This window comes from Cetorhinus maximus, chromosome 11 (assembly GCF_964194155.1).
Source record: "Cetorhinus maximus chromosome 11, sCetMax3.hap1.1, whole genome shotgun sequence".
NCBI classification, from domain to species: domain Eukaryota; kingdom Metazoa; phylum Chordata; class Chondrichthyes; order Lamniformes; family Cetorhinidae; genus Cetorhinus; species Cetorhinus maximus.
In genome coordinates, this window is record NC_135889.1 from 9,122,264 (window position 1) to 9,141,078 (window position 18,815).

The 18,815-nt window shown below is 48.1% G+C and overlaps 1 protein-coding gene across 1 annotated transcript in view; it reads left to right on the forward strand.

The window, feature by feature from the left end:
• LOC144686247 (thrombospondin-type laminin G domain and EAR repeat-containing protein-like) overlaps positions 1 to 18,815 on the forward strand; it is an 80,832-nt gene that overhangs the window by 24,107 nt on the left and 37,910 nt on the right. Inside the window, exons 4-6 of the mRNA XM_078551341.1 lie at positions 604 to 694; positions 3,302 to 3,458; positions 14,469 to 14,600. Of these exons, the coding sequence (XP_078407467.1) occupies positions 604 to 694; positions 3,302 to 3,458; positions 14,469 to 14,600 (380 nt within the window). The remainder of the gene's footprint in view (positions 1 to 603; positions 695 to 3,301; positions 3,459 to 14,468; positions 14,601 to 18,815) is intronic.

The following is an 18,815-nucleotide window of genomic DNA, read 5'->3' on the forward strand; positions in this document are numbered from 1 at the left end:
TGCTGCTTTCCTGCAACAATCTGTAGCTCTCCAAATTTCTGTGCTCCAATGTGGAGACTTGGGCTCCAAGTGCTTTGGCCGTGTGCAGACTCTTCCCAGTTGCTGAAGTTAACCTGACAGAAACGATATCTCACTTGCATGAATCCATGTTTTGGTTGCCCAACAGGTCTACTGGCACCATCAAGCTCTCCATACAGTTGGTAGGCGACCATCATCTATTCTAATGAATGTGGCCTAGCCATTGCAGTCAACATCGCTCGAGCATAACCATGAAACTTGCTGATTTTAAGAGCTGCAGAACTTCTGTGTTGGGGACTCAATGCTGCCAATGGATCTCAAAGACCTTTCTCAAGCAATGCATATGAATTTAATTCACTCGGCGGCGTTCTTGCTTCTGATTGGTGATCTAATTGAGCGAGCATCTGGGATATTGCTCCAATTTGCCTATCTGCTCTCTCTCTTTGTGGGATACTGCTGCTTTTACCTGTCCGCTCTCTCTCTCTCTCTCTCTCTCTTTCTCTTTCTCTCTCTCTCTCTCCCCGCTCCCTCTGAGACATGACTGAGTTTTAAGCTGTGTCTAAAATGGAACTGTACTTTCTACAGGTTTCTGAACACCTCATTCCCTGAACATCTAAACGTTGCGAGATCTCGATTCTACATTGGGAGCAGGAGGAGACGGAAGGGACTATTTACAGTAGGTGTCCGGAGCAAATGTACACTTCAAGCTCAAAATGAACAAACCTTTCTGACAGTGAATTACAAAAAAAATCGATAAAAGAGAAATGCTGGAAATCAGAAATAAAAACACAGGCTGCATTGATACAAAGAATAGACCTTTGTGTTTTGGATGTATAATTTCACCTTCATTCAAGGAATGCACCTGGGGAAAAAAAACATTTGTCTTTATTCTTTATAAATGTTGACTGGTGTGTTGTATATTTCCAGCTATTTCTGTTTTTAACAATCTGAGCATCGTTTAAAACTGTTGATTTCCAAGTGTTTCATTATATAGAACCATAGAAAAGTTATGCCGCAGAAAGAGGCCATTCAGCCCATCATGTCTGTGCTGGCTAGAAAAAGATGAAAAAGAAACTAGCCACTCAGTCTGATCCCACTTTCCAGCCCCTGGTCTGTAGCCTTGCAGGTTACAGCACTTTAGATGCAGATCCAGGTACTTTTTAAATTAGTTGAGCGTCTCAGCCTCAACCACCGATTTAGGCAGTGAATTCCAGACACTCACCACCCTCTGGGTGAAAAAGTTTTTCCTCATGACCCCACTAATCCTTCTACCAATCACCTTAAATATGCCCCCTGGTAATTGACCCCTTGGCTAGGAGAAACTAGTCTTTCCTGTTTACCCTATCTAGGCCCCTCATAATTTTGTACACCTCAATTTGGTCACCCCTTAGCCTTCTCTGTTCTAAGGAAAACAACTCCAGCCTATCCAATCTCTCCTCATAGCTGCAATTTCCGAGCCCTGGCAACATTCTCGTAAATCTTCTCTCTACTCTCTCCAGAGCAATTATGACTTTCCTGTAATGTGGTGACCAGAACTGTACACAAAATTCCAGCTGTGGCCTAACCAACATTTTATACAGTTCCACTATTACATCCCTGCATTTGTATTCAATACCTCGCCCAATAAAGGAAAGCATTCCATGTGCTTTCTTTACCACCTTATCCACCTTCAGAGACCTGTGGACATGCACTCCAAGGTCTCTCACTGCCTCAACCCCTCTCAATATCCTCCCGTTTATTGTGTATTCCCTTGCTTTATTTGTCCTCCCCAAATGCATTACCTCACACGTTTCTGGATTGAATTCCATTTGCCACTTCTCCACCCCCTCAACCAAACCATTGCTATCATTCTGGAGACAACAGCCATCCTCTTCACTATCAACTACACGGCCAATTTTTGTGCCGTCTGCAAATTTCCCAATCATGCTTCCCACATTTATGTCCAAATCATTAATATATACAATAACCAACAAAAGTCTCAACACTGAGCCCTGTGGAACACACTGGAAACCGTTTTCCATTCGTAAAAACATCCATCAACCACTACCCTTTGTTTCCTGTCGCTGAGCCAATTTTGGATCCAACTCGGCACTTTCCCCTCTATCCCATGGGATCTCACTTTTCTTTCTGTTAACCGTGACTACAAATTGCTTAAAGTTGTGATTATGTGTTTTTTTTTGAGGCATTGAGGTAACACATGGGCAAGAAGCAGTTTTCAACCATCTTTAAATGGCCCACATTTGATTGTCATTCTGTGTGCCAATGCATGGGGCTCAATTCTCAGGTCGGTGTCCCGTTCTGCACCAGGTGGAGGGCGGATTAACTCCCAGGAGGCAGCCACCTGGTGGCAGGCTGGGGGAGGCCAGTGCTATAAGCCCGGAGGCCCTCCCTGCCTGCCTGGGGGCAAGAGCAGCCATAGAGCAGCCCCCCCCCTACATAGCGAGAGTCCAACCACCACCCCCCACCCACCCCTTGGTGAGACAGCAACTCCATGTCTAAGTGGCTTTCTGTTACTAACCTGCCAGCACAACCTGCTGCTCCTCTCAAGCTGCCAGGTCTCTGATTGGCCCTCCAGCTTCGAGAGCTTGCCCACCACCTTTAATTGGACAGGGAACCTGCCTTCCTGACAAAGAGTGTTGGTTTCCCACCCCCCCCACCTCCCACCCCACCCCTTCCCTCAGTAATAGCCAGTTAGTATCAAACATTAATTAACACTTCTCCAAGAAAGAGATATTTTGTCAAAGCGTTTTGATTGCACTCAACAGGACAATTCACAATGTGAGGGAATACAACAAATGTATACTTGGCTGTTAACTCTCAGTCACCATCAACTGGTGCATTCTCCATGGCAACGCCTCTACCAATCAGAGTCCACTTGCCAACCAATCAGCACCCTTATACAGTACAAATTTGTTGTTTCCCCTTACAATTGGTATTCTTGAGAATTGTCCTGATGAGTGCAGCACGCAAAGCTTTGACAAAATATCTCTTTTCTTAGCAATACTCAAGTTCTGTACTACCAAACGACTATTTGTAAAACTGCTCAGTTCTCTTGGGGTGACTAGGGGCTTCAGTAAAATGTCAATTGGGGACGGGACAGGGCAGGCTAGAGGCTGGGAATTCTGCAGTGAATAACTTGCCTTCTGACTCCCTAAAGCCTGTCCATCATCTACAAGGCACAAGTGCAGGGTGGGTGGGAACGTGGGGTGAGTAAGTGGGGACAAGGCGAAGGGACAGGAAAAATGAAGAACCTAAAATGACTCTGTCTGTTGTGTTGCCGCAGGGGTTACTGAGACAGCTGGTGCTGTTACCGGGATCTGATGCTACTCGAAGAATCTGCCTCAATCCCAATCCCAGATTAGCCGCACTCTCGGTCCCAAAGCTGCTGACAGAGCTCCCGCTGAAGCCATCAGAGACTGACATTGTGAAGCATCCATATGGTAAGAAAGAGGCAGCGGATTGATCTCAGCTTCCTCGTGCATGTGGAGGGAGATGAACATGGTTTTATTAAAAATGCGACAGCGTGTAAAACTCTTCTTCTATGTGTTTTCTCTCCTCTCCTAAAGACTATGACGTTTACTGGAGTGTGTTTCCATGAACACTGGGCACCTTTCAGTGTTGTACCTCTGTGGTGAACATTGGGAAAGAGCATCAGGGATAAACTTGACTCTGTCCACACACTGTGTCTGTTCTAGGGTGTTGGTTACAGTTCAGTAGGTCTCAAGAAGACTTTGTAGTCATACGTAGGTTAACTGTAGGCCTTTATGACTCTTAGAACTATTTACAAATGTACAGTCTAGGATACAAGCTAGGAGCTGTCTCCATGCTTGCTGGTACACACGGCTCTGCCCAACACTCTACTGACCCTGTATTCAGGTCATGTGTTCTCTTACATCACTGTGTGGGCGGTACTGTACTCAGTCCCACATTAACCCTATATGTCAGGCCCTTATACCACACTGTCAACATGTGCTCATGCCACTAGCTATTGCTGAAAAATGCTCAGCAGCAGACCCTGTGGACATGGTCATATGCGCCCATCAACAGCAGACTTGCTCACCAGCAACAGCAACAACAACTTGCATTTATATTGTGCCTTTAACATAACAAAATGACCAAAGGCACTTCACTGGAGTATTACCGGACAAAAAAAATTGACATGTAGTCAGCCAAGAAGATATTAGGACAGATGACCAAAATCTGGGTCAAAGAGGTGAGTTTTAAGGAGTGTCTTAAAAGAGGAAAGAGAGGTGAGAGGTTTAGGGAGGGAGGAATTCCAGAGCTTAAGGCCTTGGCAGCTTAAGGCATGGCCACCAATAGTGGAGCGATTAACACTGGGATGTGCAAGTTGCTAGGGTTGGAGGAGCACAGGGATCTCAGAGGGTTGTAAGGCTGGAGGAGGCTACAGAGATCGGGAGGGGTGATACCGTGGTGAATTGGAAAACAAGGATGAGGATCTTAAGAATTACAGAAATAACCAGATTAGGCTGGGTGGCTCATCTTTTGGCCGGTGCAGACACGATGGGCCAAGTGGCCTCTTTCTGTGCCGTAAATTTCCTAAGGTTCTATAAATAATTTGCCTTTATATAATACATCATATTCGCAACACGTCCTTAAACCGGTATGTGTAGCTATGCTGTTACGTGAGCCTGTTCCACCATTCAATCAGATCATGACTGATCGACACCTTAACTCCATCTGCCCATCTTGGTTCCATAACTTTAATGCCCTAACCTAACAAAAATCCATCAGTCTCAGCTTTGAAAGTCTTCATTGATGCCCAGCCTCAACAACTTTTTGGAGGGGAAAGGTCTAGGTTTCTACTACACTTTGTGTGAAGAAGTGTTTCCTGAAGTCATCCCTTAACAGTCTAGCTCTAATTTTAAGGTTACCCCCTGCCCATGTTCAGGACCCCCCACCACCCCCACATGCCTCCACTGCCACCAGAGGAAATACTTTCACTCTGTCTACCCCATTAAATCCCTCTAATCATCTGGATCACCCCTTGATCTTCTATACTCAAGGAATACAAGCCGAGACTGTGCAACCTCCCCTCAGCATTTACCCATTTAGCCCCGGGATCATTCTGGCGGAGCTGTGCTGTACTTGCTGCAGGATTCATATCTTCTTGCTGAGGTGTGACCTTAAGCAGTGCCCTAGAATGGGGCCTACCCGAAGCCCTGTACAGCTGAAACCTAACTACAGCCCTTTTATATTCCAAGGCAAGAACACTGCGCCCGTCGGGCGGGCACGTGCCCGACCCGAACGAGCGTAAAATGACGCGCGATGACGTCGGGTGAGCGTCCCGATGCCATCACGCACTCGGGCAATGGTTCAGTCGGCGGGCGAGCACGGGAGTCGGCAGTGTGCCCGCCGACAATTAACAGGCCTATTAAGGCCATTAAAGATCCAATTGAATTAAATTTTTCGCTGCCCGTCCAGCCTTACGGTTGGCGGGCAGGCAAAAAGGCCAAGCGGCCTTTGGACTTTTTTTGCGAAACCTCATCCATGGGTGGGATGAGGTTCCGATCAGTCATTTAAAAAAATATTTCAAACTAATTTCTAACATGTCCCTGCTCACGTGACAGAGTCGCACGAGGAGGCATGTTGTTAGCATTTTTAAAATCTCTTTTTGATTTTCATAAATCTTCATCTCCCTGAGGCAGCTCTGTGCCCCAGGGAGCTTTACCTGCCCCCATGAGCGAACTTCCGCGTGCGCCCTGCTTCCCCACCCCCACACAGTCGGCGCTGAACGCTGCAGTGCGTGTTTCCTGTTGGGCGGGCCTTAATTGGCTTGCCAGCGTGAAATCACGGTTGTGGCCCGATTGCGGGCGGCAGTTAGCCTCCCGACCGCTCCCGCTCGCCCCCACTGAGCCCACCCAACAAGGGCAAAATTCCGCCCCAAAACTCTTGGTATAAGGGCCAGCATTCCATTAATGTTTTAAATTATTTTTTGCACCTGTGCACCCACTTAACCTGTCTATATCCCTTTGCAGACCCTCTACCTCCTCTTGACAACTTACTTTCCAACTATCTTGGTGCCATCAGCAAATTTAGCTACCATACGTTCTGTCCCTTCATCCAAGTCATTGATGAAGATCGTAAGTAGTTGAGGCCCAGCACTGAGCCCTGTGGCACTCCACTAGTTACAGCTTGCCCAACCCAAAAAAGACCCATTTATTCCTACTCACTGCTTTCTGTTAGCTAACCGATCCTTTATCCATGCTAATATATTACCCCCTACACCATGCGCTGTTATCTTGTGAAGAAACATTTGATGTGGCACCTTTTCAAATGTCTTTTGGAAATCCAAGCACACCACATCGACAGGTTCCCCTTTATCCACATTGCTTGTTACTTCCTCAAAAAAACTCTAATAAATTAGTTAAACACGATTTCCCTTTCACAAAACCATGTCGACTCTGCCAGATCCCATTGTGATTTTCTGAGCATCCTTCTGTGACCTCCTTAATAATGGAATCATTCCTTATGACAGATGTTAGTTCCCTGCTTTCTTGAATAAAGGTGTTACATTTGCTGTTTTCCAATCCGCTGGGACCCTTCCAGAATATAATGAAGATGAAAACCTACTTTCTCTGCAGCCTCTTCTTTTAAGACCCTAGAAAGCAGGCCACCTGAGCCTGGGGATTTGTCAGCCTTTAAGTCGAATAGCTTTCTCAGCACCTTTTCCTGGGTGATGGTGATTGTTTTAAATTCCTCCCTTCCTCCCATTCAATTCCTGGGGCAGAATTTTCTGCCTGTCAGGCGGGTGGGCCCGACCCAATCTCCGGTGGGTGCGGAGCCAATCGCCGCCAGCGAAGCGGGCCGCACTGCCATTTTACGTGGGCAGGCCAATTAAGGCCCGTTCAGCATGATGTCCACGTGGAAGCGCTATTCACTTCCTGTGCGGGGGGTGGTGGAATCCCTAAAAGCGAGAGTGTGCTCTTTCGCGCATGTGCACGAAAGAGCGCACATCTCCCTGAGGCTGCACTTAGCCTCAGGGAGATCGCTTCCACTTTTAAAACTATTAAAAATTGAGAATAGAAAAATCCCTTACATGTCCCCTCATGTCACATGAGTTGGGACATGTTCATAATTTACAGAATAACTTTATTACAATTTTTAAAACCCTGCACGAAACCTCATCCCGCCGCTGGATGAGGTTTCATGTTTTCTCTATTTGCCGCCGGGGCTCCTGGCCGACCCACCAACCTTAAGGTTGGACGGGCAGGTCCTTTAATTGTTTCAATGATCCTGTCAATGGCCTCAATTGGCCATTGACAGGTCGGCGGGCCCGCAGCTGATTTGGCTGCGCCCCTGCCTTCCTGAAAATTTAAATGTGGCGGGATGATGTCGGGGGTTCCGCCTGACGTCATCCCGCGTCGGCGAGTGGGCCCCGCCCCCCTGCTTGCCAACGGCAAAATTCCGCCCCTGGTTTTCAAGTGTCTTTGAGAAGTTTCCTGGGCCTTCGGCAGCGGCTTTCTGGTTTTTACTTCAGATTCCCTGCACCTGCGGTGTTTTGCTTTTATCTTGCTATAATGACGTTTGGGTGGAGCCAACGCCAGCAATTGGGTGAGGGAGTTTCTGGTTCAGCGTGTGTTGTGCTATCTTAAGGCTGTTTGACTCCCTTTGGCAGCCTCTCCAGCACACAGGCTTCCCTGGGCAAGGCGGGGAACAGGATATTCCGGGTGCTCCGGGCCGTTAGCCTCCATCCATCTTGCTCCACAAATCTGTCAGGAAACAATCCGATCCAAGGGAGGAGTTCCCTAAAGGAAGGCCTCCCTACAGGAGATTCCTTTCCACCCAGGTGGAGCTTCTCATCACCTGCCCTAACATCAGGGTATTTTGCTCAGTGACAAATTTCACCGCCAACCCCCGCCCGCGCCCCCCCCCCCCCCACCCCACCCCCACCCCACCCCGCCCACTCCCCACCCCCCCCAACCTGTGGCGGGGCCAGCGAGCCATTGAAACCTCTGTTCACATCGGTGGGACCTGGAGACCCCACCGCTGTGAGGGGTTGGAAAATTCCGGCCTACGGGTGGGATTTTCCGGCCTGGACACCAGTAGGCGTCGTCACGGGGTGGGACGGGAAGGTTTGGAGAGCTGTTAGAGGTCAACAGCTCCCCAAATATTCCCGTCCTGCCCGCGATGATGCTGGCTGGTATCGGGGCTAGGAAATCCCATCCTCTATTAGATAAGGGTGTTACTAAAGACAGACACTTGAGTAACATGATTAATAATTACACGGGCCTCATTGTCAATCAACACTGGAATAATAAAGTCATATAGCATAGAAGGAGGCCGTTCAGCCCATTGTGTCTGTGCCGGCTCCTTGAAAGAACTATCCAATTAGTCCCACTCCCTGGCTCTTTCCCCATAGACCAGCACATTTTTCCCCTTCAAGTGTATATTCAATTCCCTTTTGAAAGTCACTATTGAATCTGCTTCCACCGCCCATTCAGGCAGCACATTCCAGATTGTAATAACTCACTGTGTAAAAATATTCTCATCTCCCTCATGGATCTTGCATCAATATCTTAAACCTGTGTCCTCTGGTTAGCAACCCTCTTGCCAGTGGCAACAGTTTCTCCATATCTACTCTATCAATATCCCTCATCATTTTAAACACCCCTATGAAATCTCCCCTTAACTTTCATTGTCCTGAGGAGAACAATCTCCACTTCTCTAGCCTCGCCACACAACTGAAGTTCCTCATCCCTACAACCTGTGTATTTCTTCGGGACTTTATTGTAGACACATTATAGTCGCTTGATTTTGTACCTGGTGTGCCTGGATGTTTGAATGTAGCTTACCCTGGAAGAATATTGTCGGTATGCTGCAGGGCTACAAGCTGACTCGCCTTACTGAGTAAATCATTCATTTTCAGAGCAATGGAACACGTCAGGTAAAGTTGCCAACTCTGGTTGAGGTATCCCTGGAGGTTTCATCACATGACCTCCCACCTATTACTGCCCCACCTCTACCCCCCTCCCATTAGTCACCCAACTATTGTCCATTGCCCTGGTGAGTCATCTTCCCACCCAATTGGAAAACAAAAAGACTTCATTAACTCCCTCTTTGGATGATTCTTAATAGTTACTCAAACAGCCCTCTCCCCCCCACCGATCTCCAATTTTTTTTATAAACAATAAACAACAATTTTCAAAGACAATGAAGAAAAATACTTGACTTGCTTTTAAAGCCCCTATGATTTTTCGCACTGGGTGTTGCTCGGAGCAGTGTCCTGGAAATTAATCATCAATTCCTAAAGATTTGAGTCATGCTGAAAAAGGAAACATTTTGCCTAAGCTTTTCGTCTTGCACTCATCAGGACAATATGCAAGAATACCAATTTAAGAGAAAACAACCAATTTTTTACTGTATGATAAGAGAGTGGAATTGGTTGGCAGGTGGGCTCTGATTGGTAGAGGCGTTGCCATGGAGAATGCACCAAATTTGTTGTATTTCCCTGAGATTCCATGGCGATCCTGGAGGGTTGGCAACCCCTATTGTTTGGAACCCACAAGATTTAGTCAATGCAAGCCTTCCTTCTAATCCCAAGGGTAAATCATCTGGCCTCTTACAGAGAGAGCAAAGTAGATAGAAAGATTGATCGGGTGCCTTAAAACACTTTACAGCCAGTGAGGGACTTTGCTTGAAGTGTAGTCAAGGGCCGGGGTAGCTCAGTTGGCTCGGCGGCTAGCGTGTGAATCAGATTAGTGTCAACTGCAGGCCTGAGATAGACCAGGGGCCTGTCCGTTCGCTCTGCCTCGGAGCAAATCATGGCATAAAGCCATGGTTCAGTGATTCTCAAATTGAGGATGCTACCTGGAGAAGAGAAGAGAGTCACCATTGTGATGTTAGAAACACAGCAGCCAATTTGTGCACAGCAAGCTCCCACAAACAGCAATGTGATAATGACCAAATAATCTGTTTTTTAGTGATGTCAAATGAGGAACGAGTATTAGCCGTGACACTGGGGATAACCCCACCAAACCTCTTCTTCAAAATGGTGCCATAGGATCTTTTATGTCCACCTCAGAGAGCAGATGGGATCTTGGTTTAACATCTCATCGAAAGCTGGCGCCTCTGACAGTGCAGCACACTCTCGGTACTGTACTGGAGTGTCGGTCTTAATTTTGTGCTCAAGTCTCTGCAGTGGGACTCAAACCTCTAATTCAGAGGCGAGGGGGTTACCCACTGAGCCAAGAATAGAGAAATTTAATTAGAAGAAAATGCCAAGTGTATTTGGAGTCCAAGGAGAAGTGTCAGGCTTCCATCTCAAAATACTTCTCCCCAGTGTGATAATGACAAACACAAGCAGGGAAGATCTCAGTTTCGACCATTGGTCTGTTCTGAGTTAAGCTAAGATCATCATGGGCAATCTGACTGGCCTCAGCCCTTGTGTGAAGGAATAAGAAAATTCAGCCAAGGTTCCTACTCATGGTAACTTTACCAGTTCCTCCTTGCAGTAAAGCCTGCCTTTGATAATAAGAGTGGGTCACATTTAATACCCACTTATACCCACAGTCCTCATTTACATATAATTTAAAACTCTTGTGCTCACTTACAAATTCCTCTATAGCCTGATCTCACCCGACCTGTGCAAACCCTCTCCCACCTTATATCCTTCACCTCACGTCCTCTAGTCCTCTGACTCTAAACTCCTGTGTCCCCCTTCACTTCAGTTTTGCTGGTGGGACCTTCTCCTGTTACCTTGCGGATTGTCTTCCTAAATCCTTCAACCAAGCTTTCTCTCAACTCTTTCAAGCCGCCTGCAAATTGTTCCTGGCACTACATACTCCCTTTTCACCTTACTGATGGCACGTTGGGTACATTTTAGTCTGTTTAGGTGCTATATAAATGGAAGTTGTTGCCCAGACATTCCACGTAAAGACCAGTCACTCTGGGTGTGGAATTGGATCGATGGAGACACCCACGAAACATGAGTCACTGACTTCAGGGTAGCCGAGAACTGATTTGTGAATCATCTCATTTTCTGTCCCTGTGGGTATGTCCACTTGGCTCCCAGTGAGACCACACCTCAATTTTAAAATTCTAATCCTTGTTTTCAAATTCCTCCAGGGTGGTTCCCCTCCCCCATTTTCTGTAACCTCTATAGCTCTCCACACATTCGCAATCTCTGCGCTCCACCAATTCTGACCTCTTATGTGTCCCCTCTTTTCATCGTTCCACCATTGGCAGCCAAGCCTTCGGCCACCTGGGCCCTCAACTCCAAAGTTCCCTCCCAACAATAGCAGAAAAGGAAGATGGTTGTGGTTGTTGGAGGCCAATCATCTCAGCTCCAGGACATCGCTGCAGAAGTTCCTCAGGGTAGTGTCCTCGGCCCAACCATCTTCAGCTGCTTCATCAATGACCTTCCCTCCATCATGAGGTCAGAAGTGGGGATGCTCGCTGATGATTGCACAATGTTCAGCACCATTCGCAACTCCTCAGATACTGAAGCAGTCCATGTCCAAATGCAGCAAGACCTGGACAATATCCAGGCTTGTGCTGACAAGTGGTAAGTAACATTCGCACCACACAAGTGCCAGGCAATGACCATCTCCAACAAGAGAGAATCCAGCCATCACCCCTTGACATTTTGTGGCATTACCATCGCTGAATCCCCCAGTATCAACATCCTGGGGGGTTACCATTGACCAGAAACTCAACTGGATCAACAGTATAAATACTGTGGCTACAAGAGGAGGTCAGAGGCTGGGAATTCTGCAGCAAGTAACTCACCTCCTGACTCCCCAATACCTATCCACCATCTACAAGGCACAGTCAGAAGTGTGATGGAATAATCTCCACCTGCCTGGATGAGTGCAGCTTCCACAACACTTATGAAACTTGACACCGTCCAGGACAATGCAGTCTGCTTGATTGGCACCTCGTCCACAAACATTCACTCCCTCCAACACCGACGCACAGTAGCAGCAGTGTGTACCACCTGCAAGATGCACTGCAGGAACTTGCCAATGCTCCTTCAACTGCACCTGCCAAACCACCAACCTCTACCACCTAGAAGGACAAGGGCAGCAGATAGATGGGAACACCACCACCTGGAAGTTCTCCTCCAAGCCACTCACCATCCTGACTTGAAAATATATCGGCCGTTCCTTCACTGTGGCTGGGTCAAAATCCTGGAGCTCCCTCCCTAACAGCACTGTGGGTGTACCTACACCACAGGGACTGCAGCGGTTCAAGAGGGCAGCTCACCACCACCTTCTCAAGGGGCAATTAGGGATGGGCAGTGAATGCTGGCTTACCCTCGGCACCCACATCCACTGAAAGAATAAAAAAAACAACAGGCTGAAGTTTTAGCTTGGCGGGCACGTGCCCGACCCGACCGAGCGTAAAATGACGCGTGATAATGTCGGGCGAGCGTCCCGACGTCATCGCGCAATATTTCGGCCGACGATTAAAAGGCCTATTAAGGCCTTTAAAAAGATAACTAAAAGAAATTTTGCACTGACCCGTCCAACCTTGCGGTCGGCGGGCAGGTGAAAAGACCAAACGTCCTTTGCATTTTTTAGGAAACCTCATCCACGGGCGGGATGAGGTTTCCAACAGCAAATAAAAATTAAAATTAAAATTAAAGTTTTAAAATTTCATTCCTAAGTTGTCCCTGCTCATGTGACAGAGTCACATGAGGGGACATGTTTTATAACGTTTTTAACATCTTTAATTTTTATTTTGAAAACTGACCATCAAGCGCGCACTGGCGAGCAGGTGTGAAGTTTGTCCTCCTCCTCCCCCCTCCCCCACACAGACAGCGCTGAGCGCTGCCACTCACGTTTCACACTGGACAGGCCTTACTTTGCACACCAGCGTGAAATCGCGGTCTGGCCCCGATCGCGGGCGGCGGTCGGCTTCCCGACTGCCCCCAGCCTACCCCCACCAAGCCCTGCCCGACAAGGGCAAATTTCTGCCCAATGAGGGTAGCATAGTAATCATGTTACTAGCAGTTCAGAGACCTGGACCAATACGGGGACATGAGTCCATGGTCCAACCGTGGCTGTTTGTTACATCATAAATAACTCCAGATTTAAAAAGCTGGTATCGGTGATGTTGACCATGATGCTATTGGATTGTCCTATGAACCCAACGTGGCTCTGGAGAGCCAACAATCTGGTTGACTCCTAACTGCCCTCTGAAATGGCCTAGCAAGCCACTCAATTATTTCAAACCTGCTACAAAAAAGTAGAAGAAGATTAAAACCAGATAGGTTGACCTAGGCACCAGGTATGACAAAGGCACACCCTACCCAGACAATCGTGCAAACTAACATCTGGGGATTTTCACCAAAATTTGGAGAGCTTTCCCACACATTAGCTAAGCACACCCTGACATAGTTGTACTCACAGAATCATACCTTCTAGTCAATGTCCAAGACTCCTCCATCACACAAGAAGCCTCATGCAATCAGTTCAGATACGGGCAAGGAAACCTCCTGCTGATTATCACCTACTGCCTTCCTCCCAGCTGATGAATCAGTGCTCCATATAACATCATCTGGAAGAAGCACTGAGGACAACAAGGGCACAGAATATGGTTTGGGTGGGGGAATTTGAGTGTCCATCACCCAGAGTGGCTCGGTAGCACCACTATTGATCGAGCTAGCCAAGTCCTGAAGCTGCCGGACTGGTGCTGTGCAGGTGGTGAAAGGACCAACCTGAGGGAAAAGCCTTCCTCACCCTGTCCTCATCAATCTACCTGTTGCAGATGTTTCTATCCATGGCAGTATTGGTAACATTTCTCACCGCGCATCCCTTTAAGAGACAAAGTCCCATCTTCACACTGCAGCAACTCACCAAGGCTCCTCCGATAGCACCTTCCAAACCTAGCAACCTCTCCCACCTAGCAGGGCAAGGGCAGCAGACGCATGGGGAACACCACCACCTGCAAATTCCTCTCCAAGGCACACACCATCCTGACCTGGAAATATATCGCCGTTCCTTCACTGTCGCTGGGTCAAAATCCTGGAACTCCCTCCCTAACAGCACTGTGGGTGTACCTACACCAGATGAAATGCAGCTGTCCAAGAAGGCAGCTCACCACCACCTTCTCCAGGGCAATTAGGGATGGGCAACAAATGCTGGAGTTGTCAGTGACACCCATATCCCATCTCTGTCTCTCTACCTCTTTCTCCTCTAAAATGCTCCTTAAATCTACTGCTCTGACCAAGCTTTTGGTCCTAATGTTCCTTAATGTGACTCAGTGTCGCAGTTAATCTGATTATGCTCCTCTGAAGCACTTTGCGACAATTTACTGCGTCAGAGGCACTGTCCGAATGCAAGTTGCTGCTGTTGACGGGGATGTGTGAGTATTGACCGGGACGGAAAGCAAAGCGCATCCCTATCAGTTGCAGTCCACGGTTTCTACTTCAATGACTTGTACCCAGTGGATGTAAACGCTGCTGATCTCCTCTGTGTTGAATTCAGAAGCCGAAGTGAAGGTGACGGTCGGAAGCTACCCATCCTGCTCTGAGGCTACAGCTAGCCACCTCTGGTTCGATGTCATCAACAAAGGCCTTTTCATCTGCGATGGCAAGATTTGGGTGTCAATCTTACGAGGTAATGCAAAAATATAATTAAGGTCGGGGTGAATTCTTTACAGTGCTCTCGGTGAGGTTTCTAATAAATCAGCAGAATAAAGAAAGAGGTCAAACTAATGTCAACCTCAGGATGGCCCTTTACAGCCAACGAAGTACCTTTTCCTGAGGCATCGTAAAGTTGGAAACGTGGTAGCCGATTTGCGCACAGCAAGCTCCCACAAACAGCATTGCGATAAAGACCAGATGATGTGATGTTGATTGAGGGATAAATATTGGCCAGAACTCCCCTGCATTTCTTTGAAATTGGACCGTGGGATCTTTAACAGCTAAGTTACCCCAGCATGTGTTTACTGAAGCAACTTGTCTGTCAATTGTGGCTCGGCTGAGTCTGCCTAAGTCATAAGGCTCGACGTTCAAGTCCCACTCCAGATCTTGAGGGGAAATACTCAAGGCTGGCACCCTGGTGTGGCACTGCTGCAATATTGTCGGAGGTGCCATCTTGCAGACGAGATGTTGAACCGAAACCCCATCTACCTGCTCGGGTGGGTGTAAAAGATCCCATTTCACTATTTCAAAGAAGTGCAAGGAGTTCTCCCTGGTGTCCTGGCTAATGTTTATCCTTCAACCAACATCAGGAGAAACAGGTTATCTGGTCATTATCGCGCTGCTGTTTGTGGGAGCTTGCTGTGCATAAATTAACTGCTGAATTTCCTACATTACAGCAGTGACTACAATTCGGAAGGTACTTCATTGGCTGTAAAGCGCCTTGAGACATCTGGTGGTCCTGAAAAGCTGTAAATGCTAGTCTTTCTTTGATATTAAAAAGAGTTACCATTTTTAACCTTGCTGAACACTATTTTAAAAACCCACTAACATCTTTCATTGATAAGACCTCCATTAAGCTGAAACGAAACTAAACTAAAAAGAGGGTAAAAAATGGTGGAGCAAGGAAAGGGCTGTTCAAGCCGTGAAGCTCACTTCAATCTTGAGCTCAGACTCATCCATCTACTCTCCTGAGGAGAAGGCAAGGTCACCTTCTGATCCCCAAATCTCTCGAGTATTCAACTCCGCATGTCCGCTACTCAGCTGTAATTGGTTTCACATTGACCTTTCCTTATTACAGGACAGGAAACATGCTGTGCCCTGCAATATTTAATCATCTCTGTTTACCCCCACAACACTCAGCCGCGTTCCTGTCTGATATTTAACCTAGCTCCTATTTGAAGGACCTAATTGATGCCACATTGACTATTTTTGCTAAGGTCCTTTCCGTGGTCCACTCTATTAGAAAATAGCTTCTTCTCTTAAAGCTTGATTGAGGTGCGATACATTCTATACTTAGAACCATAGAAAGGTTACAGCACAGAAGGAGGCCATTCGGCCCATCTTGTCCATGCCAGCCCGAGGACACCCAGGTGCCCTTTCTAATCCCACCTTCCTGCACCCAGCCCATAGCCCTGCAGCTTACAGCACTTTAGGTGCAGATCCAGGTACTTTTTCAAAGAGTTTAAAGTTTCTGCCTCTACCACCAACTCGGGCAGCGAATTCCAGACACCCACTACCCTCTGCGTAAAAAAGTTCTTCCTCATGTCCCCCCTACACCTTCTGCCACTTATCTTGAATCTTTGTCTCCTGGTTCTAGAATTCTCCATCAAGGGAAACAATTTTATCCTGTCCACTCTATCTATTCCCCTCATAATTTTGTACACCTCAATCAAGTCACCTCTCAGCCTTCTTTGTTCTAAGGAAAATAACCCCAACCTATCCAATCCCTCCTCGTAGCTACACTTTTCTAACCCTGGCAACATTCTTGTAAACCTCCTCTGCACTCTCTCCAGAGCTATTACGTCCTTCCTGTAATGTGGCGACCAGAACTGCGCACAATACTCCAGTTGTGGCCTCACCGGTGTTCTATACAATTCCAACAACTTGTGGGCTGTAGTTCTGTGCTCATGTTAAATAAAGTGTGGCACTTCCTTAAAAGCACAGTCAGCAACAACTTGCATTTCTACAGTGCTTTCGAGGTAGCAAAATGTGCCAAGCTGAATCACAGGTGTGTTATCGGGCAAAATTTGACTTTGAGCTGCATGAGGAGAGATTGTATCAGGGTGACCAAAAGCTTGGTCAAAGAGGTAGGTCTGAATGAGCATCTTAAAGGAGGAGAGAGAGAGAGAGAGAGGCGGAGAGGTAGTGAGGGTTAGGGAGGCAGTTCCAGAGCTTACAGGCCCCAGGCAGCTGAAGGCACGGCCACCGATAGTGGAGGGAAGGAAGTATGGAAAGCACAAGAGGTCAGAATCGGAGGAACGCAGAAATCTCAGGCGTGCGAAAATGACAGAGATAGGGAGGGGGGTGAATCCAAGGAGCGATTTGAAGAGGAGGATGGGAACTTTAAGAGTGAGGCAGCGCTGGACCAGGAGCTAGCACAGGTCAGCGAGCAGAGGGATGACAGGCGAACAATCTTAAGACAGTTTAAGATTTAAGGGAGAGACTTCAAAACACTCATCCAAATCATTCTGAAAAATACAGCTACAAATTGCACATCAAACTAAACTGTGCCTGACATGTATACAGTCAGCAGGAACAACAATGTACACAGTCACTATTAAGAGGCAATCGATATGCTTATCAAACAGGTTGCATGGTTAACAGCATGTCAAGACAGATCTGCCTTTTATTTACCCAGCGACGCAGATTACTAACAATGAGCGAAAAGAGTGACACAAATTGGGAAGTCTGCCAAAGTTTGGGAATAATTACTTTCTGGATCGTTGTACAGATTTCAGAATACAGCCCGGGGGGGTTTAAGGTGTTACTATTGGGCTTAACTTTGAAACGGCCGCAAAGATGGAATCTTCCAACTGCGCCATAGGTGCAGAAACAGCAGCAAATCCGAATTGTGGCTGGGAATCTCGGGCTCGAAAGCAGGAGGTTTAGTCCGTGGAAAATGTGGGGAGCTTTTGGTGACGGGACAGCGTCCGTCTGCCTCAGAGCTGTTCGGACCATTAGGGCCACGTGGAACTCTTATAAGTCCATTGCCATATGGACCATCTTGTCACATTTCAGGGATAGAGTGAAGAGCCACTTTAAATCGGACTGTTTGTAACAATGAGTGCCTTGCACACCCGTAGTGGTGTCAGCTTTGGCCCAGTAGTAGCTCCCTCCTCCGTGGTTGGAATGCTACACCCCCTACAGGAGCAGGCTGGTAGGCGGGAAAGGGGTAGCATAAGATTGGGTGGCATGGCCGGGGGCACTGTGCCTGTTGCCTGCACACCTCCATGTGGTGGGTTAGGTGTCAGCTGGCCCCACTGCCCTTGGGCCATTTGAGGCCCATAGTGACCAATTAATACCACAGAAGGGCCTCTTTTTGCTGACGCTGGTGTTTTACCAGTGGCTGGAGATGCCCATGCCATGTTGCGAGGCAGCCAGGTATATTCTAGTGGCCCAGCTGTGGACTTGGAGGGATGTCCTTTCTGGTCGGGCACCCTATACCCCATGGGAGGGGCCCACCCTGCGGAAAAGGCCAGTCCTATTGAACCCCCATCCACCTCCACTCCTCCCCCAGACTCCCAGTCCCACCACCACCCCCCCACTCCATCTCCCCCCCCGCCCACCCCCCCCCCCCCCCCCAACTCAGCTAGACGGGACCTGGCTGATTGGCCCCGGCGAGGCCGCTTCACTGCCCTCATGATCTAGCCTCCATCCTGCTCCTGCTCCTGCTCCTGCTCAGTGCCTGACTGCAGTCCCAGCTGTGGCCACCCTTCCCAGTGGCGCTGCTGGGACTGGCGAGCCCCCGGTTGGCTGTCAACCCTTGGAGGTGGGACATTGTCTCTCAAAGGGGTGGAGGGCATTCCCTCAGGCAACTAGTTGCCGGAGCCACGCAGAATTGTGCCATGGCTTCCCAGGATGGTGGAGGCGGACTCACTCCCCTCCCAGCTTTCCAGTCAGGGACAGGAGCCACTGCCTTCTGATAAATTTCAGTCCTGTGAGCCAGGAGGTCTCACTCCAGAGACTGGAGCACATTAATCCAGGCGGACAATCCAGTGCAGTACTGAGGGAGTGCTGCACTGTCGGGTGTGCCATCTTTTGGACAAAACCCCATCTCTTCTGTCAGGTGGATGTAAAATATCCCATGGTGCTATTTTGAAGAAAATCGGAGCGGGGGCGGGTGTGTGGGTGGGGGGAAGGGTGCAGTTCTCCTCAGTGTCTTGGCCCAATACTTATCCCTCCACCAATG